Source organism: Thamnophis elegans, chromosome Z, assembly GCF_009769535.1.
Source record: "Thamnophis elegans isolate rThaEle1 chromosome Z, rThaEle1.pri, whole genome shotgun sequence".
In the NCBI taxonomy this organism is placed as follows: Eukaryota; Metazoa; Chordata; class Lepidosauria; order Squamata; family Colubridae; genus Thamnophis; species Thamnophis elegans.
The window spans coordinates 92,151,153-92,177,875 of NC_045558.1; the positions used below are offsets into that span (position 1 = coordinate 92,151,153).

A 26,723-nucleotide genomic window follows, 5' to 3' on the forward strand; every position below is an offset into this window, starting at 1 on the left:
GCACTTCACCTGTTCTCCAAGATCTCTCAAAGATAATGGATTGGCCAGACCTTCAGTAAGTTCCTTTAATATCCTAGGATGCAATTCATCTGCTCCTGGAGATTTAATGCAAAGTAACAAACAATGTCAGACTGTGCTTTCATCAGTCTCATGCCTCGGTCCTGCCTCTTCATTCCGCTCTTCATAATTTTCTGGGTCAAAATATACCTTCTTGCTGGAGGAGATGGAGACAAATGAGCAACTGGTCTATTGATTCTTTCTTCTTATCATGGCTAAAGAAATGTTTTGGTTTTTTTTGTTTGTTCTCAGACTTCTTCATTCATCTCAGCATGTTCTGAGTTTTAGCTTTCCTAAAACATTTTCTTGAGTTCCAGACTCCTAGAATTGTTTGCAGTTGTGCATTGAGTACATCCTTTTTTAGGAACATCTTTTCATTTTGTGCTTCTTTTCCCATTAATTTCTCTTACGGTGGAATTCTACTTATAGTTTATTTGAGTGTATTAAAATCTATTTTGTTCTTTTGTACTTAGTGTTTACAGGAAAAGAGAGTGGTCTGAAAGATAATGATTTTCCAATTGCCTAGACCAGAATAGCCATGCAGGACAGTGTCCACGGATGTGGATTTTGTGTGTTTGTACATGTGTGCAGGTGTTGTATGTGCATCAGGGGTGGTATTCACTTACCTTTCCTACCGGTTCGCAAATGTGAGTGCACGCCACCTCCTCACATGCGAACAGTCTTCCGCCCATGCACTTTTGGCGGAAAGAGGACCTAAAGGAATGCTATAGAGCTGGGGAGGGTGGGCGGCGCCACCCGCGATTTCCGCTACCAGTTCAAGCAAACCGGTCTAAACCGGAAGAATACCACCTCTGATATGCATGTTCCTGAAGTGACCAATAGAAGCTTGACTGATTCCACATATTAAAGAGCACCTGGTTGTGCCCATAAGAGAATGGCCAGTAAAGTATGTCATTTGTATATGTGACCAAAAAAAAAAAAGAAGGATCAGGATACGATGGAAAGCAAAGCTTGAATACCAGAACTGTTAAGGAACATTGACTGTATCTGGAATAGGGGCTGGGGAATCAAATGAAGACCATGTCATCATTACAAAGTAATAACAAGAGTTTTCAGAGCTTTTTTTTGTATTGCAGTTACATAAAGGGAAAAAGACCTAAATCTTCCCTAACACTTAATGACTCTTATGGAAGTAATTCAGTAGGGGGGTAAATTAAAGAAAAAGTCCACAACCATGCCACAACTGTAAATATAATGCTAATGGACTAAATTTGAAGCTAACAATTTGGGTCCCTCAACTTGGCTACTAATTGAAATTGGCACTGTTATGCACTGTTGCTTTATTCTAAATTAACACAGAAATTCCCAAATGAACTGTAATTTTGCAAGATCCTAGCCCTGTTCTTTGCTTGTGCCAGAGATATTCACCATTATTCACTTTGCTTATTTCAACTTCTGCCAACCATTTTAACAACAAACAGAAATTAAATCCAACAGCCAAAAAGACAAATGAATCTGACTATTTGTATATTTACTATATTTAACATCATGTACACATGTTGTGCTTTATAGAAAACTAGAATTTCTATTCCAGCAGTAATCTAATTTAATTTAATTTAAAACACCCATGCATATACAGGGAAAGGACTGGAAAAGGCAGGGGAAGAATGGGCAATTATTTTATTGACATCAACTTTGCCTTGATAAGGCTTCTTCCAAAAACCAATAACTTCCACATGAGCTGGATACCAATTCCTACCATTTATCAGGAGAGGACAGGAACTAGTTTTAATTTACAGTATCTGGAGGTCTCAGATTATGACAGATTGAATAAAACATAGCAGTTAGAAACTCTGGAAATGCTAAAGATGGATTTAAACAGAAGAGGGTACATACCATGAACCCAAAATCAGAAGATAAGAACAGGAAGAGAAAGATGGGGGAGAAAAAGAGATAAAACAAAAACCATCCATGTCAGCTGTACCTTAAGGATCATAATCTGCTGCTTTATCCATCCGAATTGGCTCATGACTCCAGACAATCCCACCTCTTCTGGCTGTTACTAAGATGACGTTTTCATAGTGCAAATGAAGGATAGGAACCTGACTTGGCACCATAGAAGTATTATTTGTCCATTATTTACTGAAGCAATTTTTACTCATTCCTTCAAACTGAAAAGACTTGGTAGGTTTGAAGCTGAATAAAAAGCAAAATGTTTTCATCTTAGATAGCAAAACGAACCTTATAAATAATTCCAACTAAGGAATCTGGCTTTTCAGTTCTGAAAGTTTAAACCCTCAAATGTTAACACAAAGCCCCACAGATCAGGTTTGCACATGGCATAGCTTGAATGTTCTATTATTTTCTGGTCATTGTTTACACATTCCCCTTTTTAAGGATAGAAATCTTTTACTTGAAAATAGTGTTTTTAAAATCTTAAGCACTTTTGGAGTTGGCCAAATGTTATACAACAAAAGCTAGGTCAGTAGAAGACGTCCGGATGGATGTATAGTAAATAAATTATTTAATTATCTGAGTTCCCTCCTAAGCTTCTCCATGCACTGGGATCACTGCTGACCTAGAGATAGCATTTATTCTCTTCATTGTCAAACATAGAATAATTCTTGAGTATTCAATGTGTGAAATCCATGGTTATTATGTTCTTTGGCTTGCTCTTATTCTCTTTCTCACTTTTCTTCCTGAAAAAAAATCAAGCTTCGGCTGAAAGGTTTTGCTACGAGAAGCTCAATGTTGAAGGCACTGAGCGTGGGAACTGTGGGCATGAGGGGAACCGCTGGGTGCCCTGTATCAAGCAGTGAGTAATATGAGATTTCTCCTTTCCCCACAATATCCTTTCCCATAGTGTGCTGAATCAAATAACACAGAGGGAAGTCACTAGAATGCCACAACCAATAAGTTGAGGCAGAAGCCAGTTTTTTAAAAAGCATGTTGTGTTCCTCTCCTCCCATTCCAATTAGGGATGTGTTGTGTGGATATCTTCTCTGTGCCAATGCAACTGGATCTCCACGTATTGGTGAACTGCTAGGCGAGATCACAACAATGACATTCTATCACCAGAAGAGATATATTGATTGCCGGTAAGTCTTGCGCACTAAGACCCACCTTCCTTCATTCGTGCCAACTTGCTGGAGAATTGGAGAGATGAAAATAGGAATGTTCTGGGCTGCAGATTGATCCCCTCCCACCATAGAATAAGTTTCCAAATAATTTTGGGGAATGTCTGCCTGCCAGCCACAATCCTGAAGGCACAGAATCACAGATTCCTTAGGGATGTAGTGTAATGCAGTATAATGAAGGGGGCTGTGGAAAAAAAGTGCCTATTGTCCTTTCTTCCTCAAACTTTTCACCATTGTCGGCATGAACCAAAGAGATTTTAAAGGGCATTGAAATATTCCTTCACTCAATGGAGCCTTTTTCCCCCTCACCCAGGGGTGGCCATGTGCAACTGGTGGACGGCACAGAGCTGAGCTATGTAGAAGACGGGACACCCTGCGGGCCCAACATGTTGTGTCTTGATCACAAATGCCTTCCCGTCTCTGCCTTTAACTTCAGTATCTGCCCAGGCAGCTGGGGTGGCCAGATCTGCTTTGACCATGGGGTAAAAATTATAAATAAAAAAGTTGTGTTTTCTGTTTTCATTAAATAGTAATGCAAAAAAGGGAGAGAAATGTACCATTTAGCAACTATCTTGCCAAGTATGATCTATATAAATGCCAATATTGTGCCATCTGCACTTTTTTCTTGGCTTTATTTTCTTGTGGATTAAATATTAAAGATAAAACAGGAACATTCAAAATAGGAACATGTCTATCTTAAGTATTCCTAAAGTGTATTTATTTATTAAATTTGTTAGCCCCTCATCTTTTCAGAAGTTGGCAAGTAATGATGGGTCATAGAAAAAGCTGATTGTGATTTAATATCTTGTTGGTATGCCAACAAAAAAAAAAGATTATTTCATTGAGAAACAGCCATTCTTCAGCATTATTAAATAATATAGAATTATTTTTTGATGTATTGTGGGAATATTGAAAGCTTAATTTTTGTCAACTCATTGTGTAATGGTGCCCGCTAAAGAAAGAAATTTACACGTAAAAGTTTCTGGGAAAAGATCACTGGAATGGGTTTGAGGAGCCCCACAAAAAGCATCTTGCTTAATTACAGGTCTGCAGCAATGAGGGCCAGTGCATTTGCTATTCAGACTGGACAGGAAAAGACTGCAGTGTCTATGATCCTATTCCAGACCCTAAGCCTACTGGGGAAACAGAAAAATACAAGGGTAAGTTGTGGGAGGCCCAGAACACTTTGCAGAGAGGCAGAACGCTCAATTAATCAATTAAATAGTTGAAAAGTTTTTTTGCAGAAATCTTATTCTGCCTGAAAGCCCTTCAGCAATAGTGGGATTCAAATAATTTAACAACCGGTTCTCTGTCCTAATGAACCAGCTGGGTAGGCGGGTCTCTGGGGTCATATGACTGGGTGGGCGTGGCCAACTTAACATTACTCACGTTGATGGGCGCTACTCCTTAGCTGTTACAATGTAATAAGGGTTAACAGTTTCTGTAAGCAGGGCAAAAAGGATTAGGCTAGAAACAACACCAGAATGTTTCCTTCCTGCCTTCCTTCCTTACAGGATTAGCCCTGTAAAGTGGAAAAAAAACAAAATGAGATTTTTTCCAACAACTGGTTCTCCAAACTGCTTAGAAAGTTACAACTGGTTCTCCCGAATAGGTGCAAACTGGTTGAATTCCACCACTGCACTTCAGGCATTTTCTATTTTGGATAAATTCCTGCATGTCTTTTATCTGTCCAGGTATTTCCTGATTTTTCTAAAAAAAAGGGAATAAGGAATGCTAGAATCTTCCAGGACTGGAGAAACTTGCAATATATAGTGCAAGACAAGTGATGTGTCAATCTACTGTTCGAATAGCCTTCTTTTCTCACTTCTTCCTTACTTCTTGGAAACTGTTCTAATATTCTCCTGTTCCTATTTTCCTATATAAAAGCAATCCCTTTTTCTGATTTCCAGATGTTTTATATTATATGTTCTTATTGTAATAATACATTTCTGTTGTACAGCTAAGTTCTGCGCATTGTGCTACATACGAAGAACACACATAATTACAATACTGTTCATTTTTTTTGTCCCCTCTTTCTCCACAGGTCCCAGTGGTACCAACATCATTATTGGCTCCATTGCTGGAGCCATCTTGGTGGCTGCTATTGTTCTTGGTGGCACCGGATGGGGATTTAAGTAAGCAGCGTCAACGTGCACATATTGTGCTTCTCAAGTTGCTGTGCCCGTGGGCTAGATTGCCTTGAGGACTTCCTCTCTGTTGCATGTATTCCAGGTGCCTTTTGCAGTGGCACTTATTTGGGGAAAGGGGAATTGAGCCCAGGTATGGCCCATCCACCCCCACCTTAGTTTTGGGCTGAAGGGGAGGATCCTCTTCAGGGTGGAGTCATACAGATATTCCACAGGTAGTCCTTGACTTACAATTGTTCACTCAAATGACCATTTGAAGTTACGGTGGGCTTTCCCAGAGCTATGTATGACCCCTTTTAAAGTTACAAAGCTGCACCCCTCTCTGTGGTCATGTGATTTCAGTTTTGAATGTACAATAACTGTTTCACCTTTGTTTGCACTATCCCGCAATCACATGACCATAATTTCTGATTTTTGTTTTGCTGGTTTCTGGCATTTATTTCTGGTTTCCAGCAAAAATAGTACCAGTCGAGGAAAATGGATTTGCTTAGTGACAACCACATTTGCTTAATGACTGCAGCGTTCTCTTAATGACCAATACAAAAAGAGTAGAAAAAAAATCGGAGCTGGTCATATAATGCCTTGAGTTGCTAATGCAATGATTTCTGGCTGAAACTTCAGGATCAATTATAACTGTAAGTCAAGGATTATCTGTACTAAAGGTGTAATGCAACAACAACGGTTTTTGCAAGCTTGTTTCCATGATGCAAAACCTTCTTATGATAGTACAGCAAAAGCATGGATATTCTTGAGCTAGCTATGTCTGACTACATGCCTGGACTGGAAACAGGGGGCAGGCTTAGATGATGGATTGAGTCTTTGCTGCATTTTAAGTTGAAGTTGGTATTAAGAATCTCTGGAAGGAACCATCAGTGGATAGAGAGGGGTGGCAAAGGAAGATATATGCAAATAAGATGTTGGTCAATAGTCTGAATCCATTTCAGCAAAATAAGGATTGGCTGCTATAGGAAAATGTGACAAGTTGAGCTATAGGTTTGGAAAAGGTGAAGAGAGACAGAAGGTGTACAGTATTATGGAGACACAAACTAATATTTAGCTGTATTTCCAGGCATGTATGGTGCTTGATAGACAGGCCAAAGCCACCCTCTTGTGGTGAGAGTCCATATTTACACATATCTGAGGATAGAAGTGGGGAAAATACAAAAATGGTTTTTGTTTAAACATGGTAAATTTAAGTTATTATCACAAGATGTTATATTGGAACAAAAAATTCAGAAGTGTGATGTATTAAAATTGCATTGTAGTGTTTTTCCACTAATAAAAATAATATATGGTAAGTTTCAGGATACTTCCTAGTGGCATTAGAGAGAGCAACAGTAAACTGAACTGGAAAAAAATTCATACTGATCTACTTCCAAGGATTGGCTGGTATTGTTGTAATTTTGTCATAATTTCTCCTCTTAAGATGCTAGCTTGCTGGTCTCACAACAGTTAAAGCAGGATTTCTCTTTCTTCCCCATCTTGAACATAATAAGAGAAGTATTAAGTGGAAGGGGACCATAAAGTGTTCTCATTACTTCTTTCCCTCCCCCACACCTCCCCCCCCAGTTTCCTAGATATTGATGCTGCTGGTTTTTGAAAGTTCAGCCAGAACCTTTTCTATTCTTGGCGTGTGTATAATTGGTTTTTTGTTTGCCTTGGGTAAAAGTGCCATTTGGTTTTTAGTTCATCAGGTTGGGTTAATACTGTTGGCTTAGTGAGGGGAAGAACTATTTGGCAGGGGAAATTATTCAGATTGGGAAAGAGAAGCAGGGCACGGAGACAGAAATGGAGGGACCTGCAGACCGATTGGGGGTAGCTATTGTTCCTCTCTGATCCACACCAGGCTTCCTGTTATGTTTTGCATGGATTGACACTTGCATGAATGAAAGGAGCGCCTGACCTGGGATTGCATGAATCAGATACTAATGGTGACGGGGACATTGGCATGGAGGTGGAGTGGGGAACAACCGTCCTTAAATATCAATTCTATCCCCAAAGCAGCTTTGTAAAATCCAGTCTTAAACTACACTTCCACTATTCTCAGCTTATTGGTAGGAGATGATATGAGTGTTATCCAATATATCAATATATATTTTAATGCGTAAGAAGTGGGAGAAGCTGCTTTGGGTACTCTACTCATAACAAAAGCTGGAGGTACATCCTATAAAGTTAACTGTATCCCACTTGGACCCCCCACCCAAGATCTCTTGCTTCCCTGCAGGGTTTATTGCTGGTATGACATATTGTATGGGTTGGTCTGTTTGCACTATTGCACTGAGGGGTGAGAGAATATAAATTCCGCAGCACCACTGTTTGGGAGGCTGGAAGGAAGAAGATGTTTGAGGAATGAAGATGAGGAAAGCACCTTCAATTTGTAGCGAAGACAGAATAATCACTTTGGTTTCTTAGGTCTGTAACAATTCTGGAATCACAAACAACTTTTCTTGCTTCCCCAATCACATGAGCCCCAGGCATTTGGAATGTTGTTTTGGTTGCAAAATTTGAGTTCTTTCGTCATTGGTTTATTTTTATCATCTGTTGGGAAAGGTGATACAAGGAACGAAAAAAGTAGCAGAGGGAACTTAATGGAAGGATAAGGAAAATGGAGGACCTCTGCCCTGCAGAAAATCCCTTTTCCCTGGCAGCTTCTTCTACATTCCCTCTAGTTCTACGTGTGGTATTCTTGGTGTGCAATTACAAGTAAACTTTCTTTAATGCAAGCAAACAACATTGTCATGTAGTGTTTCCAGAAGAAATGCAGGCTAACACAGACTAGGAACGTGAGGCCCACTTGCCTTGGAGAACGTGCTGCAGGGGAGAGTGGAATGAAGGTGCTCTTCTTTGTGATATTTCCAGCCTCCCTTTAAGTTCTGACAGGAGCTACATGAGCTAATGGAGTTCTTCAAGAATGATGGTAATTGGATCTCTCTGCACAAAAGTTGTCCTGGATGGTAAGAAGAAATTGCATGTTAAGCTAGTTTGCATTACCAACCATAGCATGTGGCACGAAGACTGGAAGCAGTCAGGCCAAGAGGTACAGCTGAAGTTATCTGCTAACCCCTGCTCCCCCTCTCTCTTTCCTTTTCTCTCTTCGGCTTGCAAAGGAACATTCGCAGAGGAAGGTACGGCCCAGCTCAGCAGAGCATGTAGCAGCTTTCCTGAGCACATCTCCATCACCTACCGCCTCCATCCCATCCTCCTCATCGCCTTCTCCCCGCTCCTGCTGCTTGCAATGATCATTGATGCAGAAGGGCCAGAGCTCTCATGGAGGCCTGTCTCGGCAGAGAGAATTTCACCCGTCCATGCATCCATCAGTATCTGCCTCATTCTCCACTTCTTCAGTTGCTATCGTGAGGGGGTGTCTAGTGAATAAGTAAAAAGGCCACAGGTGTTCTATCCAGCCATTTAATGAACCCCTTGTTCTGCTCACTGGATGACAGGGATGGTAATTAATCTTTCTCCAGTTTAAGGCCCAAGTAACAATCCTTTATTTCACTTTATGGTAAAGTTAGCACAGGATTTTACTATATCATTCTCACAGTGGGATATTTCGCAAATAGAAACAGTTTGCAGTGAACTGTGTTGATTTCGAGACATAAAAACTTCCACATATCTCTGCAATGACCTCACCACCTATACATGTGTACGATATAATATACACTTATATTGCCAAGGAGAAGTATGCTTTAATTGGGCCCACACCCATTCTATTATAAAAGAGGGTAGGTATGGTGCTGAATAATAAAGCATCAAGCTATATTATAAAACAGCCTTCTAAAACCTGAAGACTTCAGGAGTGTTTTAATTTTAACTCTTAGATTTCCCAGCCAGCTGTGGAATCTATTGTTCAAAGACATTAGGAGTTTGCCATGTTGCGGAATTGTTGCAGTCCTGAGTCCTAACTAATACCCCCAGGAATCTGAAAGGAGATATATTTGAATGAATTTGCTGCTAAGTTGAAATGGATGCACAAGGCCCGGTGTAGCTGTTGAACCTTCCTGGAGTGCATATGTTTAATTACATTTCCTGTGCTCTTTAAAGTTTCAAAATACATGTTTAAGTAGTGGTATGTAGAATTTAGGAGTTTCCTATTACCAATGAAGCACATGCTGCTCATTTGCAATTTTGAATGGAAAAGTGGCCAGTAGGAAAAGAATTAAATAGCACAATTAATTCTATGATTATGAAAATAATAACAATAACAATCATTTTGCATAGATTTAGTCTGAGTTCTGTAGAATAGAAAAGACCCATTTAATGACACTAATAGGTTTGGGCTACTTGTTTTGGTTTATGTACATTCACCCATTGGGATCTTTATGAAGTGGTGACCAAAATATTTATATTTTTCATGTGGAAACAGAGCATATAAAAGCTACCTAAGTAGAGAAAAACATCACTCGAATCATCAGAAGATTGACTAAAACCATCCTGATGTGCTTACATGTAGTCTGATTATATCTTTATCATTCTAATTAATAAATTAAGATCTTGTATCTTGTCTTAGGGAGATTCCCCTTTCTGAAGTTCAGGGCCTTATTCAAAAGTTGGGGAAGATAGTCTGCCCCAGTATGTGCTATATGACATACACCCATGCTTTTCTGCTGCTCTGCATATTATGCATTACTTTCTTGAATATGATTTGGTTGCTTGCTTGCTTGGCATTTGTTCCTATTTCATGGTGTTATTCTTCCTTGAAAGTTTAAAAGAGCCAGAGTATTAGGGGTCGCAAAAGAGATTGTCATCTACATTTAATTGCTTTAAACACTAGATACTTATATAATTAAAAGGTTTGTATTACTGACATGCTACCAAGTTAGGTTTCTGCAGGAGAAAACATCTGAAAACCACTTCCTATTCTATATTGGGGTAATATGACTTCTGTTTCTATTGTTAGTCATGGACTGTATCATACAGTAAATAAGTGCCTTTCAGTATGAACTGAATCTTCACAACATAATAAAAGTATTCATGTATTAAAGGTAGATCTTCCGAAGTTCATTTTAGGAAATAAATATATTTCTTTTTAAAGAAGAACTGCACATATTGATTTTTTTCCAATATATGCATACAATATGTATTAAAAAGATGCAGACCTATGAAGAACAGAATCTAAGGCATTTAGATGTTTAAATAAATCTTTTTAACTGTGTTGGAAAGGATAGAAAATTAATTATTCCTTTTATTTTTCATAAATTAACAATTTTTCACTGTATAAGATCCTTCAACTTCTCCCAAAGTATACTTCAATTGTTCATTCTATAACTGAACTAGTAACTCAAAATTCATTCTTCTGCCAAAAAATAATAAGATTCAAATTTAAAGAGATTTGTGGTAATTATATTGGGAGATATGGAATCAATAAATAAAAGTCTGGAACCAAGAGTTGGATAATTTTGTATCAAGTATATTTAAATGTTAGTTTCAGAAAGTGTTTTTTAAATAAACCAATTCATTCCTAAATGTATCACCAGTGGTAACCGGCTTGTGGAACATCATCTTAGTAATGTCTATAGAATAAAATAATAATAATAAAAAAGAGATGACCATAAGCTGAGTTCTTTATATCCTGAGAAATATTTGGCTTTTTGAAACAAATTTGAGTTAGAATTTTTTTTTGAATGTTTATATTTTATTTACAGTACACAAAAGCTTTTGTTAATAATTCTGTATAAACAGAGCAAGTAATTTGGTACAAATTCAGTTTGTTTTTTTCTGACAAAGCTGCAGTTAATCAGTGAAGGTTTTGATGTAACAATGGGAAAGGATAAGAAAAAAGAAAACTAAAATCACCAGTCAGGCACAACATCTGGGAAGGAACTCCACCCCCCCTTCAAATGGCTCAAGGCCAAATTCCAGTGAAATGTTAAAATTTGATGGTGGAGTGGAAACAGAGACCCTAAGATCCAGGCGAGGGCAAAATGCAGCCTATGTGGACCCTTACCCTCGTTTAGCAATGGATATCCAACTTACTACCTGGTCCTCATTTTTTAAAAAATAAAGACTCCTGAGGTTCCTGAGGTTTCCATTACATTTGTTTAATTTTGCAACTGTACAATTTCTAGAAACTTGAAGTTTTGAAATGGCTGCTATATGTCTGGCTTAATAATAATAATATAGTAAGAAGAGAAATCATGTATGTTTTTCAAAATATAAAGTGGGCAGTGTCTATTTTGCTTCTACACTGGGAAAACAGTGGGTTAACTAACACCATATTGGTATTCATAATAAAAGACTGCTTTTGTTGGGTTGGGTTGTTATAAAGCAGTGGCACAGTTTTGAGGACAACAACAACTAAGCTTCTAATGATGCAACTGCCAGTAGTGTTCCAAAACATCCTTTTTCATCATCTATAGTTGTGCTTTTCTCCCCTGGAAACTTTAAGATAAATGAACTTCAATTTCCAGAATTCACCAGCCAACAATACTCAATGGGGAATTCTAGGAGTTGAAGTCCACATATGTTAAAGTCTTCAAGGCTAAAAAGACAACATTGATCTACAGCACCAATTCTAGGTTTTGCTTTGGATTTAGTGGGCTCACAAGAGAAAGAGGAAAGGGATATTCATCTGGCTCTTTTAACCAATAGGGAATCATTACAACAGCCCCATCCTCTCCCCTATCCTCCCCCATGCACCATCTTGCATTCCTCTTACTACTCTGACCTTAAAAAAACCCTTCCTTCTGTGTTACAGGTCTGGAGGGGCTTAGCCCCAAATCATAGCTTGATCTTTGTGCTTCTGGGTCAGTATTCTCACCATAGGGTGGAAAAGAAGGTAACAGCGCCTTCTTCCTTTTCCTTTTCCTGGCCAGCAAATAAACAACACCCTAATCTACCAAGTCTTCCATTGCTTCCTGGATAGACAAGGGCAGGAATGAAGCTCTCCTTTGAAGGGGTACCACATTGCTCTGCTTCACTGTATGGAAAAAGATCTTCATGAAGGACCTCCTGCTCTTTTATATCTTGTCAGATGCACCTTTTCCTCTCCTTCCTACATTGTCTGGGGAAAAAGAGAATCCCAAAACAGCATTTCTTCTACCTGTGCAGGTCTTCATGTGTGCCTCACTTTACTAATCCCATCAAGGAATGTACCATGCTGGAACCACCAAAATACTACACGCAACTCAGGGGTATAACAACACTCTTCAGCTTCTGGAAGATGCCACTTGGAAGACATGCAAGCCTGTTCCTTCCCATGAAGTAGTTTGAGCAAAAGTGGATATTTGGGATATGTTTGGCTTCTGCTAAAATTTTGCTATGATTTCAAATCAGGGAATTGTGCATTCATGGCTAATGCTTATAAAATTACTGGGAGTGAAGAAATGACATGTATTCATTAATTAAATCCAAGCCCCTTACTGTCATATTTTTGTTCCTAAAAGTTTGAGCTATAAACCTTTCTATCATGCTGACTGTACCAGCATAAATGCAAGAGCATGCCATTCTTGATTTAAGGGACAATAATAGACATGATGATAGTATGCTAAGGTAGTACTCTAAATGGACCAGACCTATTACCTTTGCCCTCCGCTCCCCCACTTCCAAAGGTTATATTTTCTGTTTTGAATGTGATGGCTAATTGTGCCACAGTGGCAAACCAGTGTTGGGAATAGTGACAGCTCATAACAAAATGCAGCAAGTGGCTTCTTGGTCAGGGATTGAGGGCGGATCTAATGTCACAAGTTTTGCATGTGTATCAGAATCCTCCTGCCAAAAGTGAGAATGGACACTTTTGATTTGTTTATGGTTGATCTATTCTATCTCACCCCCATTTTATTTCTTTTGTTTTAAACATTTGTTTTCCATTAGCACGAATGGAGAGGCATTATCCCAGCTTCTGAGTTCCAAAACTGGAATTAAGCTTTCTTTTTGAAAGGGAATCTGTTAATATTTTTTTTTCTCTGTAGAGATTTGCAAAAGCCATTATATAAGCTACATGCTTTTTATGTATTAGGTACACAATATACCATCCTTAGAAGTGGAGTGACCAGTCAACTAGAAGCCAATCATTCATAAAACTGTTATTTTAAAGACTCCTCCTCCTCCTCCCCCCGCCCCAGTATCCCTGTTCTCTACCAGGAAATTTCTGTATTCTAGGAAGCAGCTTTTAAATTCATTTTTAGTCTTTCGCAACAATTAGGTATATATGGAAAGTAACTATATGCTAAACGAAACAGATGAAATAATTCAGAGTGGCATAAGAAGAAATGTTAATAGCAGTTGCTAAATTTTTTAAAAAAGGGGTGGGGAATTCTATCTCCCACACAACATGTACTTGGTCCAGTGGTGAGTTACGATTGATACGCCTGGTACGGGCGTACCGGTGTCTGCTGGGAGTACTGGGTACTGTTCTGGTACAGTGCTCTGGAGAGCCCACCGATCCACCTGCGCTCCTTACCGGTATTTGAGCTCTTTGGGGCTTTCACATGCACACGGAGCGTACGGCGCCTGCGCAATGCTCCACCGAGCAGCTGAAGCATCGCAGGCGGTAAGTACACATGCACGTGTGCTGCCCTCATGTGGTGGACACCGGGCCCTGTTGCACTTTACCGGAACCCACCACTGTATCTGGAACCCACCACTGACTTGATCATTCTTTTTAAGTGTTGTATGTGATGAGATATGATTTCTTTTAGTAAATTCTCTTAGTAATATTTCAATACAGTAAGGAAAATGGCTAGGAGGCTGTACCTCAATAGCACAGCAGGTTTTTGCTGACAGGTGTTTTGTTTTAAAAAGTTTGAGAACCAAGGAAACACAGATGGATTATAAGAATTTTGTTTCCTCCCTTTTCCCTTAGTAGGAGAAAGCTCACCATACTGAATAGATGGTACATTTCATGGACCAGCTATTCAGCATAAAACCAGCCCATCTCAGAAGGTGCTAAGTCTTTTTCAAATAGATATTTTAAACCAAAACTTTGAAGTCCCCTTTGGATCATAGTAGATCTCCTATACTAGCAGAGGGCAGGATTAGATGATACTTCATCTCTTGGGTCAAAAGCTTTTTTTCCTAAATGAAGGCTATCCCACCGTCACCATGGAACGTTCCTAATGGGCTTATCAAAGAAATTCTTTTCCCAGGATAGGTTGCAGGAAAGTTCCCAACAAGCAGATTCTACAGAGGTGTTACATATCCATTTAGGTATACACAGTAAACTGGGATTAAACTCAAGATTGTTTCATTTCAGGTCTAAACAATGATAAGAATTACAAATCAAGAGAGCCCTGCTCAACTGTCACATCTATTTTGATCCTCAGCATTTCTTAAAATAACTATAGTTTGGATTCTGCCAGGACACCTCCCCCCCCCCCCCCCCCCCCGGCACAATTTTCTTTGGAATAGCTTTTAGATCGAGAGTGTCAAACGCCCACCCCCGTTTTAGCGAAGGGGAAAAAAGTTGTGATAAATCATGTGACAACAATGTAACAATGCAGATTTGACACCCCTGTTCTAGAATTACACATTGCTGGTTTTTGTGCCTTTTCAAAATGTTACATTTGAAGTGACTGTGTTCTCTGCCCCCCCAAATGCCACTGAAGCAGAATTTCCACCTTCAATGAGTCCTGTCACTTTTCTCCTTGGATTTGCCGCCTTCCAGTGAAGAAGCATGTCCACATTGATAATTCAAACAGTGGTACAAGAGGGAGGATTCTTTGAAAATGTCATCTTTTAAGTTTCTCAGGAATAAAGTGAGCCTCAGTTCTCAAAAAATTGGGAAAGTCTTAAAATTTTCTCAACATATAATATGAATAGATGTAGGTTCAGAACTGCTCACAGAATAATCTATAAACTCTTCGAGATTTGATTGATTATGACCACTGTGCTTGGTCCAAGATGTTTCTTAAAGAAAATTGCAAAATTTTGGGCAAATTACCATTTGCAAGCATTGAGCTTGCCTGAAAATGTAGATTGGAACCCTATCTAAGCATTTGATAATGCTCCAATCCAGTTCTGCAAGAAAATTCTCTGCAAGCTTCTCATTTGGTAGGATCCCTAACATAGTATGCATTTGTTTATTTAAAATATGTATATAGCTGCCCATCTTGAACTTAGATTGAGTATGTGAGGACAGGGAACTATTCTGTTCCCCCTACTGTCTCTTTCTACTTCTACCATCAGGCAGAAGACATCAAAGTATAGCTAGCCGAACAGACAGGTTTAAAGATAGTTTCTATCCTTGGGCTGTGAGACTTTTAAATACAATCACAATCACTCCATGCACACACTAGTTTTTTTTCTTTTTCTTTCTTTTTTCGTTTCTGTTATAATTTTGCACCAGTGAGGTTAAAACTAATTTCGTTGTATTTAAGTACAATGACAACAAAGATTATACTTATACCATGGCAACATAAGAGGGCCAATTCATGCTGTAGGATATGGTAGATGACAACCTTGTAGTTTCCTTTGTTTTGATAGGAAATTGAGGTCCTTTTTAGTGATAATTGATTAAAATATCTTACTTTATCAATTGGACAGGAAGGAATAGGCTTGACAATACTATTTTTAAAGCATTGCAAAGAAGTGAAGATCCCAATATCATCATATCTTGGTATTCTAAAATGTTAAAATTTGCTTAAGAACAGCTTTATATTAACTTGTGAGATCATATTACTTTGATTAGCTGGTTGTTGGCATTAAGTGTCTTTAATGTCTCGCAGATGTGTGAGATTATAAACAGGTATTTTGGGCAAGCAGGAAAATACAAGCACAGCTGTGCCATGTAACACTTTCCCATGCTTCCTCATTTATAAAACTAAAGAGGAAGTGGTAAGTTTAAATATTTAGCGTATTACAGCTTTATTAAGTATAAATTAGCATCTTAGCATTGCTAATAATCAGTTGCAGAGGCTTCTCTGAAAATATCCCTTTCCAATATTTGCAGACAAAGTACCAAATGGCTCTTCTACTCACTCCCTCCATACTTTAAATCATATGAAAGTGGGGATCTCAAGTACAAGAAACAGAAAACTTCTCTTTCACATGCTACAGCCCCCACCCCAAAAAATCAGTTCCCCTGTTTTTAATAAGTAAAGAAAAAATGGAGAAGTAATGTCATATTAATATACAATTACTATATTGCTTTTTACTTGATAACAATAAAAAAAGAAATTCTAGGCCGGTCAAGGAGTCGGATTGGAAGATTGAATTTATTCACTTCAGATTTGCATCTCCCAACTTGGAATACAAAATGATATGCAGTGATGCATCAAAATCTGCACTTTTACAAAAATCTATAATAGCTTATAAATTGAACAATTGTGTTCATGTTAAATGTACATGTATTAGCAGAAAGAGCACATTGAGTGAAACAGGAGTGGAAAAACTATTACAGAAATAAGTCAGACCAAACAGAAAAAAATAGGAAGTGAGTCAAATCAAAATTACTCAACCTGACTATAATGTTCATCATGTTATCTTAACTATACCATTTCACATTACTAATAGTATTCATATGAGTGAAAACTTTTCTAGAAATAATCTTTGGATATGTGGAACTCATAGGTGCAAGACAACACTGTTCTACTCTTTGGGGTTTCTACTGTTCTGCTGCAGCTCTTTAGGATCTTCATTCATATGAATCCCTCTCAATAAGAGGCTGGAAAATTTAATAGTAGACATATCTTAGGGGAATTTCAAAGGAGAGGAAAGTGTAAATTCAAAGAACTGCTTTTTGTTCTAAGTTGCTCTTTTAAAATTATTTTTCTATAAAGAAATGTACAAATCCCCACAAGTATTTGTATGTTTTTTGAGAGGGGACAACTTTGCATTTGGCTGACTAGGTACATTAGTTTGGAGAAATATGGGAAAAATAAATGATCTAATTATTCAGTAATAACTTTAAAATTAGAATAAAAATTCTAAATGTAGAATTTGAAAATGTAGAAGTTTCAATGATTTTTTTTTTACGTTCTCAACTTACTTGATTCCAAGAGGAGTTGCCTTTTGTGTGGAAGGCTATCTAATGTATTACCTATCAAGTTCTCCAATCCTAGGCAGATTAGACCTTTATTGTTCAATCATGGTTTCATTTCAAAGCATCTTGTCTTTGTCATGATGAATTATATCCATCCCTCCAGTCCCCTAATCAAAGATGATTAGGGCACTGGAGACTAAAACATATGAAGAACGGTTGCAGGAATTGGGTATGTCTAGTTTAATGAAAAGAAGGACTAGGGAAGACATGATAGCAGTGTTCCAGTATCTCAGGGGTTGCCACAAAGAAGATGGAGTCAAACTATTCTCCAAGGTACCTGAGGGTAGAACAAGAAGCAATGGGTGGAAAATAATCAAGGAGATAAGGAATTTAGAACTGAGGAGAAATTTCCTGACAGTTAGAACAATTAATCAGTGGAACAGCTTGCCTCCAGAAGATGTGAATGCCCCAACACTGGAAGTCTTTAAGAAGATGTTGGATAGCCATTTGCTTGGAACGGTATAGGTTTCCTGCCTAGACAGGGGGTTGGACTAGAAGACCTCCAAGGTCCCTTCCAACTCTGCTATTGTATTATTGTATAGTGCTAAAATAATCCACATGGATTATCCACATTTCATTTTTCAAAGAGGATGGACATTAATTAATTAATTTCCCACTTTATTATTCTTTCAAATAACTTAAAGTGATGAATATATTACTAAGGGAGGCTGAAATTCAGTGGTTCAAATCCATCTTAAATACAAAGTTCAATTGGTAAGAAATAAGAAATTGTATTTAGTAGTACATTTCTGTCAGCAAAACAAATACAATCATTTTCCTATCAGAAAGTAGATGCCAGGACATCTTTGCAAATGGAAAGTGAATCAGAAATTCTCACCCAATAAGCAGAAGTTCAGTTGCACAATGCTGCATTCATTCATTCGTTCGTTCGTTCGTTCGTTTATTCATTCATTCATTCATTCACAGCTATTAACTGGTCATAGTCAGCAGATTCTTTTAAATATTATTTTCAGACAAAAAAGCAACGTATTTCATTTCATGCTTTTTCAATCATTTGTCTGAACTGCTCTTTCTATTCCCTCTTTTTATTTGAGCACCTCAGTATACTAAGTCTCCTGGGCAGGTAAGAACCAAATGGACTACACTGTGACCTTTCTTACCTTCCTATTTTTGCTGCAAGTCTTTTCTTCCTCCCTTATCCTTAACATAGATAAATGATTTGGGGATGTGTAGTTTCTTTTGGCTCCAGTGAGGACAGGCAGTTGGCAAACTGAAATTTGAAACAGGTAAGGTGATTTTCTTATGGCACCAAGGGTTGTATATTTCAGAAAGATCAAGTTTTTACATTATCCAGAAAGTTTGGTGACTTTAGCCCCATTTGAATGATGTAACTTAAGGGTGACAGTAGCTGCCTTTGCAGTATGTGCACATACCGCTGTCATTGCAACTGTATGCCTGTGTTTGCAATCAGTGCGAGTGAATGTGTGCACGCTCTGCGGTCTTGGTGCAATGGGCAACCAGAATCTTTTCTTTTTCTTTTTAACATTCACACAGTAGCAAGGATCAAGGCTCCTAAGAGTTCAAGGCAAACGAGTGAAGAAGAATGAGGCAACATTGCAACTAAGAGCACAACTACAGAAGAAGCTTACATTATAACATGCTCACTTGGACTTGGCCATCTCCTAGCACTCCGGCTGTGGGCACCTAGAACTCAGAATGCTATTGCTAATGGATTGTGTGTGTATATATATATATATACTTATATATAGGCTTTCTTCCCAGAGACTTGTCTATGTATCGTAATGTGCCCAAAGACTAATTCAAATGCCGCTTCTGGACATTCTTCTAGAAATAACTTGTACTTTCACTGCACATGCTTCATGCTGAAGGCTGAGCAAGGGAGTTGCCAATGGAGGAACACTTCTTGGTCGTTGGTTTGGGCAAATGGCAACAGCTGAATGTTAGGCCTTCTTGTTTTGTGTTTCCTGCTATGCCACACACATATCTACCTACCAATATTTGCTAAAATGAAAAGACTAATTTAGATTTTCTCGTGACCCTGGAATCATGGTTATCAGTACAATAAGGGCCAATATTTTAAATTCCTACAAAATTCTGCAAATCCTAGTGTATACTATAAGAAAAAAATAGTAAAACACATCCAACTGCCATGTCTTAATGAACAATAAATATTCTTCTCCTTTATTTGGGACTTATTGTCACTGTCTCGCAACTGTTGTTTGGCACAGCATAAAATATTCTGCTGAACTGAAAGACTTTCATTGTCCTTCAGTAAATGGTGCGGCTGTAAAAGTTATTGTGCTTATTTGCCAATCCCTATTCGGCTTCCATTGCTTTACTGCGTAAGGATGATGTGATTTTACAATTGTAAGACATGTTAGAGAGCCAGAGTGGCACAGTGGCGAAACATTGGAGTAGAAGCTGGGAGACCATAAGTTCTAGGCCCATCTTAAGGACAAGGCCAGCTTGGTGACCTGGTGTCAGTCAAATTTTACCAACCAAGCTTCAAATATTCACTATCATTCCAATCAATCTCTCTCAGAGAGAAACAGACAAGGGCAAACTATTTCTGAAATCTTGCCAGGAAAACTGTAGGGACTTGTCCAGGTAATTGCCTGGAGTCAATATTGGTCAATATTGAATATTGATTCAAGGACGTGTGTGCATGTTTGTGCATGTGTGTATGTACAAATACAAAGACACAGAAAACCCAGAAAAATTTTATCTTGCAGAATCTCGATTTAACTCTACTTTTAGAGTCAGTTTGTTGTAGTGGTTAAGGCACCAGGAAATTTTTAGTTCCGTCTTAGACATGACATCAGCTGAGCCAGACTTTGGGCCAGTCATACTCTCTCAGCCCTAGGAAGAAAAAAGTCTTCAAAGACTTTCTTGCCACGAAAGCTACAAGGACTTGTCCAGGCTGTCTCCAGAAATCAACAGTGACTCAAAGATGCACATGCACAGACTCACAAACTGGTTAAGGAAAGTAATGAATGTAGTTTAAACTCTCTAGCTTTGGTACACTCGCCTTTTCTGATGAAGTGGTAAAGCAAGTAATAAAATACCCACCAATCAGGGCAATACAGGAATGGTTTTGGAAGATGGTGTTTTGACAGACAACTCAACCACATCTCTGGCTTTAGCATGTGTGTCAAAGCAACATGACATACCTGTCAAAGCTCACCAACTCTGTGTGTTCACTGAACAGTTGTTCAGCAGAAGGCAAAAGGGTAAGTTTGGACAGGTGCCCATTCCTGTTTTATTACACATAGGTCCGCTTACCAGCTTTACAAATCTGCTGGACAGCTGCTCAGTGGCTACTTTAGAATCTGCTTATGTTCTGAAATGAAATAACCTCATTCTCAAAACTCAGCAAAGAATGCCAGGTAAAGTGTAGTTCTTTGGGCTTTCCTTCTTTTCCTGGCTGTTCAGCATGTTGAAGGAACTGCAAGGTGTCATGTAGCTATGACCAGCTTGTTCTACAGGAAAGTAAAAATGATGGCAGAGATAACATCATGAGCATTTAGCAGAAAAGGGTTGACATGCATATTTGTTCTATGTTTAGATGCAAGGTTGTTTCAATCATAGGCTGGGGATCAAGGCAGCAGCATGCAAATACAAGAAGAAAAAAAAGGAGGAGGAGGAGGGGGAGGGGGAGGAGGAGAAGGAAGAAGAAGAAGAAGAAGAAGAAGGAGAAGAAGAAAGAAAGAAAGAAAGAAAGAAAGAAAGAAAGAAAGAAAGAAAAACAACAACAACAACAACAACAACAACATTGTCAGGGCATATTTGTGCCAGATACATTTTCCAGATACATCTGGAAAAAGGCCTTCTGTCTCAGTACTTTTACATGGTACTGTTTCTGTTCCCCAAACTATAAGGATTCATTAATGCAGATGTCAGAATACAGAGAACAGGCAGGGAACACCTAAAGTCAATCAGTGATTACTCCCCAACTGATAGTGGAATGCAAAAAACATGATTCAGATAGTACTCTGGTCCAAACTTAGTGGATCCACTTTCTCCATGCACAATGGATTTTTTCCTCCAATCCATGTTTCATTGGCTATTTGTAAAAAGTCCAAATGATTGTTGTAAAATGTAACTGTGAACTGTGAACAACTTACCATTCCTATATGCTATTTAAAAGTCTATTGCTAATTATGAAATGAAAAAGCAACCTGTCAACATTTTTTGCAAGGTTTTCTCAGTAGCTGAAGTCTTCTGAGGTTGCATATTGCTGGAGACTAGAGAGAAAAACAGTATAATAATGTTTATATGTGTCATGAGGTCTAAAACCTGCAAAAGACAGAGAGATGGCCCTGGAGCTAAAGTGTACACCTCCACCTGTGCAAAAAGGAAAGATAAAGATCATACTTCTCTTTCTATCCACAAAACAGACCTTGAAACCATAGTTTAAGTAGCAACGTAATGTTTTGCAAAGAAGGAGGAAATAGAACTTTTATCAGCATTTCTACTCCCATTGCTTGAGCTACTTTACTAGGGAACAGTTTCAACATTGTACAAAAAACCTGAACAGCCTACATAGGATAGATAGCTACCAGATAGCTGAAAGGGGAAAGACAAATGGGGGAGGGGGAGGAGAGGACATATTAATTGTTTAACGTTCTTGGCATCCACAATAAAAATTACAGGGAGAAACTGCAAAAAAATGTATTGAAATCTACTTATATATTAAATTACTTTTACCAACATCGGAAAGACTGGTTTTTCAGACACAAGAATGTGGTTAGGTTTGCAATTGTAATTGATAAGATTTTGTCAATTTCAGATAGCAGGACAAGCCAAGGGCACTAATCAACTAATTAAGGTCACAGATCTAAACTTGTTAATTTGTAGTTAGCACTTATTGGGGAAGTGCTGGGGGCAGGGAGTTGTTAAGGAAGAAATGGAGTACTCAAAAAGCAAACAGGGCAATATGCCTGCCAGCCAGCGGAACAAAAGGAGAACATGCCCTCCTTTTGCTGGAGATTTGGTAACACTAAAATTACATCAATCCAGTGGTGGGTTGCAGATGGTACGCCACGGTACAGACATACCGGAGCCTGCTCGGAGCACTGGGTACCGTTCCGAGCTTCAGCGCATGTGCATGGTGCGTACAGCATCTTCAGACAATGCTGGCTCCCACAGCTAAGAAACCAAGATGAGCACCACCTCTTAGACACAACTGAACTGGGGAAAACTTTATCTTTATTATCTCCTTAGGTCAGTGATGGGCAACCTTTTTGGCGTGGTGTGTCAAAAATCGGCAAAAAATCGAGCATAACTCGCGTTGTGTGTCACTTCGACAAAAACATAATTTTGCGCAATTTATAGTTTAAACTACAAAAATGTATAATTGCAATATATAATTGTATTTAATAAATAAAAAACAAATTATTTAACATACCTGCTTAGTAACTTCTTTGTTAAGCGCTTTTGCATGCTGAGCTATGGAGTGAGCAATGCTCAAACTTGCAGAGTTTAAATTTGTAGAGCCTTTCATAAATTTAAGGATGGAGTTAGATTGGCTCTTATAAAGGTGTAGCTTCCTGGAAATGTATTCCCTCCTTTCATCCTCACTTTTTTCCAAGAGCTGGGAATGATTAGTTTCAAAATGTCTATTTATATTCCACGTTCTGCTTACTACCGTTTCAGTACATAGAACGCAAAATGATATGCCATTTTTTTCTATAATGCCATACATCTCGCTCCATGTCTCTTGAAAGGGTCGGCCACTGCCACTACCACTCCCTTTACTTAACCTTTGTTTTTTATTTTTTGGGTGCTCCATCAGTGGGCCAGTGACAGCAGATAGAATTATAGATAGCCAATTAGGGGTTAACTAGCCTAACAAGCTAACACAACCTCCCCCTCACTTATCCCAGTTATTGTGGGCAATTACAAGTCCATGGCTCCCCAATAGTTGCTGCTAATGGCGCTCACAGTTCCCGTTGGCACTCCGCTGTTCCCTGCTGTGGTGCGGTCGTAACCGACAGTCCCAGGAGTAGACTCTCTGTGCCGGCCTGACTGGAGAGAGGCGCGCACTGTTCCCGCGCTCCTCTCCTGCGGGTCCTCCCTCGCCGCGCTGATGACGTGTGTGCGCACGGCACGCACGCCTTACCAGCAGCCCCTGCGCTCAGAAAGGGGCGGCGGCGATACAGTAAGTGAGTGTGGGCGGGGGAGATCACACGTCCCGCCCCCCTGTTCCTCCAGCACAGATTCTTTCATCCTCGGCGGCCGTGCAGGAGCCGAGGATGAATCGCATGAAATCCTGTGCGTGTCACCCCAAATGGCTACGCGTGTCAGCACTGACACGCGTGTCATAGGTTCGCCATCACTGCCTTAGGTACTTGCAAGTTTCCAGAGCTATCTAATTAGATATCACAGACAAAAATGCAGAACTAGATTTTTCCACTCTTTCATTTGGTCTTAAATTTGATAGCAACTGTGATGGATATCATTGGGCCTGTGGCAATTTCAGTCTTTATTCCCCAGCCCCGTCTTGGCCTTTTATGAAGATAACACATTTCTGTTGCCTGTTGAAAGAGAAACCACAAAAATATGCATAACATGTTTCATATAGTATATTTTGCTGGAAAAATGAATGTCTAACTCCTATTACCAGATATTATGGAGTTATAAATGAGACTGGAATATAAAAATATGATGATCCCTTACTATCCCTGGAATTAAATCTCTGTGCTTATCTTCTGTCCCTAATTAATAATTATATTTCTCAGGAATATAACCTTAACATTTGTTCCTTTAACTTAAATTAGTAACAGTTTTAAAATCTGTTCTCATACAAGAGAACTATTTTTTTTTTACTTTTAACTAGTGAACGATTAACTATAATAATTTGTTGCTCATCATTTCTGACCCAAGTAAGAAATCTGGACTGATTTATTCCTTGAATAATTTGTACTGTGATTCATTTTAATTATTTTTAAAATAACTCTTAAACTGGATTGTTTAACCATGATTTACTAAATCAACATAGGTCAAAAATAATCCTTATTTTAAACTAATATTTTGCAAAAACAAAAATGCAATTTAATTGATTTTAAAATTAACTACTAAATTATTAAACATATATTACCCTATTTTTCAAAAATACACAAACTAGTGTCCCATTGTTTGTAATGATGGAAAGAATAAAATTAAAATACATGCCCATGTGATAAATCAATTAAACTACTCTGGTTTCTGGTCTTTGTCCTTAACATTTCAGATATCCAGCTTGATTAGGATACAATCATTTGATTTCTTAGTTTTTCAAGTGTGATTGTTACTAGTTTAGACTACACAGCAACACATTTGGAAAGAAGAAAAATGCAATATTTGGTAAAGTTGGGGGATACCTGAGGATGGCAGTATGATCCCATGTCTCTTTGTTGGCACTGTCATTGAATACAGTAGCAGAAAGCTGAACAAGAGAACTGAAGAAGTTTCTTGGATAAGAGGTGAAATGTTTTCAAAGGAAAAACAAACTCAATAAAGTCCAGTTGTCTTTTGGAAAAGCACATTTGGGACAGCCATGATCTGGATGATTGAGAATCTGCATAGACAGAAAGCTGAACAGACCTTGCCCCTAAGAAACAACAGGCAGGAACTGAAAAATATCTTTGCCTTTTGCCTTATTGGAAGAAACATGCAGGAGTCACAAGAGTTTTTTCCTGTGTGTTTAATATTTGGGTATGGCGCGATGTCACAATTTCATTTATTGCATGGAATGAAGGCATACCCTATTTGTCACTGACTGAAACCAAATATTTTGGCAATTGGACTTTGAAGAAGAATAGGAAGTATGGTGACACTTGTGAGCTTTGATATTAGAGAAGACACCTAAGAATACCAAGGACAGCCAGAAAATAAATTTCTGGAACATTGAACGAATTAAACCAAAGTTCTCAGTTGAGACACAAGCTCGAATTATTCAATTTCAGATGCGTTGCATAATTATCTGAAGAAGGCTGCAATGTTGGGAAAGAGTGGAAAGAAAGAGAAGAAGCGTATGACCTCCACTAAGGTGAATGGACTCAGTTACAGTGGCAATGAGTGCACAGTTGGAAGAGTTGAAAGATCAGCTTAGGGTTAGATCATCGTGGAGAAAAACTGTCTATGTGGTGGCTATGAGGCAATAATGATTTGATGGCACTTAATCACACCCCCAATTATTCCATGTGTCATTTGCTTACCTCATGTTCAAATATCAAGATCTTCTAAAGAATTCCGCCCTCCTCATTCTGTGAAGCTAGGAAGCATGACTAAAAGACACAGAAAACATTCTTCCCACTGAAACTGAAAATTATTCTCTGAAATGATTAGCAATAACACTGAATGTTATAGAGTTTAGCACAACAACAGAGTTGGAAGGGACCTTGGAGGTCTTCTAGTCCAATCCCCTGCCTAAGCAGGAGACCCTGTACCATTTTGGATAGTTGGCTGCCCAGTCCCTTCTTAAAAATCACTGATGATGAAGCACTTACAGCTTCCAAAAGCAAGCTGTTCCACTGGTTAATTGTTCTTACTGTTAGGAAGTTTCCCTATGTTTTCATTAAACCAGACACACTCAATGCAGCCTAGGAGTCCATTGGCTTTTTTGGCAGCTGCAACATACTGTTGGTTCATATTTAAGTGACTGTCTACCCGGATCCAAGAACCGTCTAGCAGTTGTTGGTATTGAGCCGGGTTCTACCAAATATACCTCTCCATTTGATTTTTCTTTCCTAAATGTAAAACATATTCCCTCATCTATATAATTTATGAAGCTATTGAAGAGTACTTGGCTGAGGACAGGAGACCTTGGGATACCCCACTACTTACTTCCCTGCATGCAAATATAGTTCCATTAAGAATTACAAGTTGAGTGAGATCATCAACCAGTTATGAATTCAATTAATGATGACACTGTCTATCCCACATTGTTCTAACTTGCTGAGATGTAGGTTGTGGGCTACTTTGTTAAATGCTTACTGAAATCCAGGTATACTTTGTCATAAACACACTGAAATCCAAGTATACTGTGTAATCTAGTACACCCTACTAGATTATCTATAGTATTATGTCCACTATATTATCTATAGTATAGATAAGGTTCTATACAGTCCAGGTGGTGTCATTACTGGATCTCTTGCAGCCACACAAAGACTCAAGGCTAATTCCCCACTTGAGTCCTCCTACCTGCCTGGGAAACCCCTCATTTAAAAAAAAAAGAGTTTCTATCACAATACTTTAATAGGAGAGAGAGAGAAATTGAAAGGTTGCTTCAGCTACAGTGAAAAAAAAAGGTCCACTGGTAGGAAATAAAAATTGAGTGAAAAGACATTGAAGAACAGCATGATTACGAGTAAGTAAAATACAGGTAGTCCTTGACTTACAACAATTTATTTAATGACCAAAGTTACAACGACACTGAAAAAAGTGGCTTGTGAGTGTTTTTCACACAATCATTGCATC

At 38.6% G+C, this 26,723-nt stretch overlaps 1 protein-coding gene across 5 annotated transcripts in view; it reads left to right on the forward strand.

The window, feature by feature from the left end:
- The window catches only part of ADAM11 (ADAM metallopeptidase domain 11), a 108,825-nt gene extending 89,410 nt beyond the window's left edge, over nucleotides 1-19,415 (forward strand). For 4 of the 5 annotated variants that reach the window (XM_032236714.1, XM_032236715.1, XM_032236716.1 and 1 more), the window contains 6 exons: nucleotides 2,734-2,833; nucleotides 2,997-3,116; nucleotides 3,469-3,637; nucleotides 4,201-4,315; nucleotides 5,200-5,290; nucleotides 18,798-19,415. In XM_032236714.1, coding sequence (XP_032092605.1) covers nucleotides 2,734-2,833; nucleotides 2,997-3,116; nucleotides 3,469-3,637; nucleotides 4,201-4,315; nucleotides 5,200-5,290; nucleotides 18,798-18,819 — 617 coding nt within the window. In that variant the 3' untranslated portion in view covers nucleotides 18,820-19,415. Of the gene's footprint in view, nucleotides 1-2,733; nucleotides 2,834-2,996; nucleotides 3,117-3,468; nucleotides 3,638-4,200; nucleotides 4,316-5,199; nucleotides 9,432-18,797 lie in introns of those variants that run through there. The other variant, XM_032236718.1, reaches the window with a different exon arrangement.
- The last annotated feature ends 7,308 nt before the right edge of the window (nucleotides 19,416-26,723 follow it).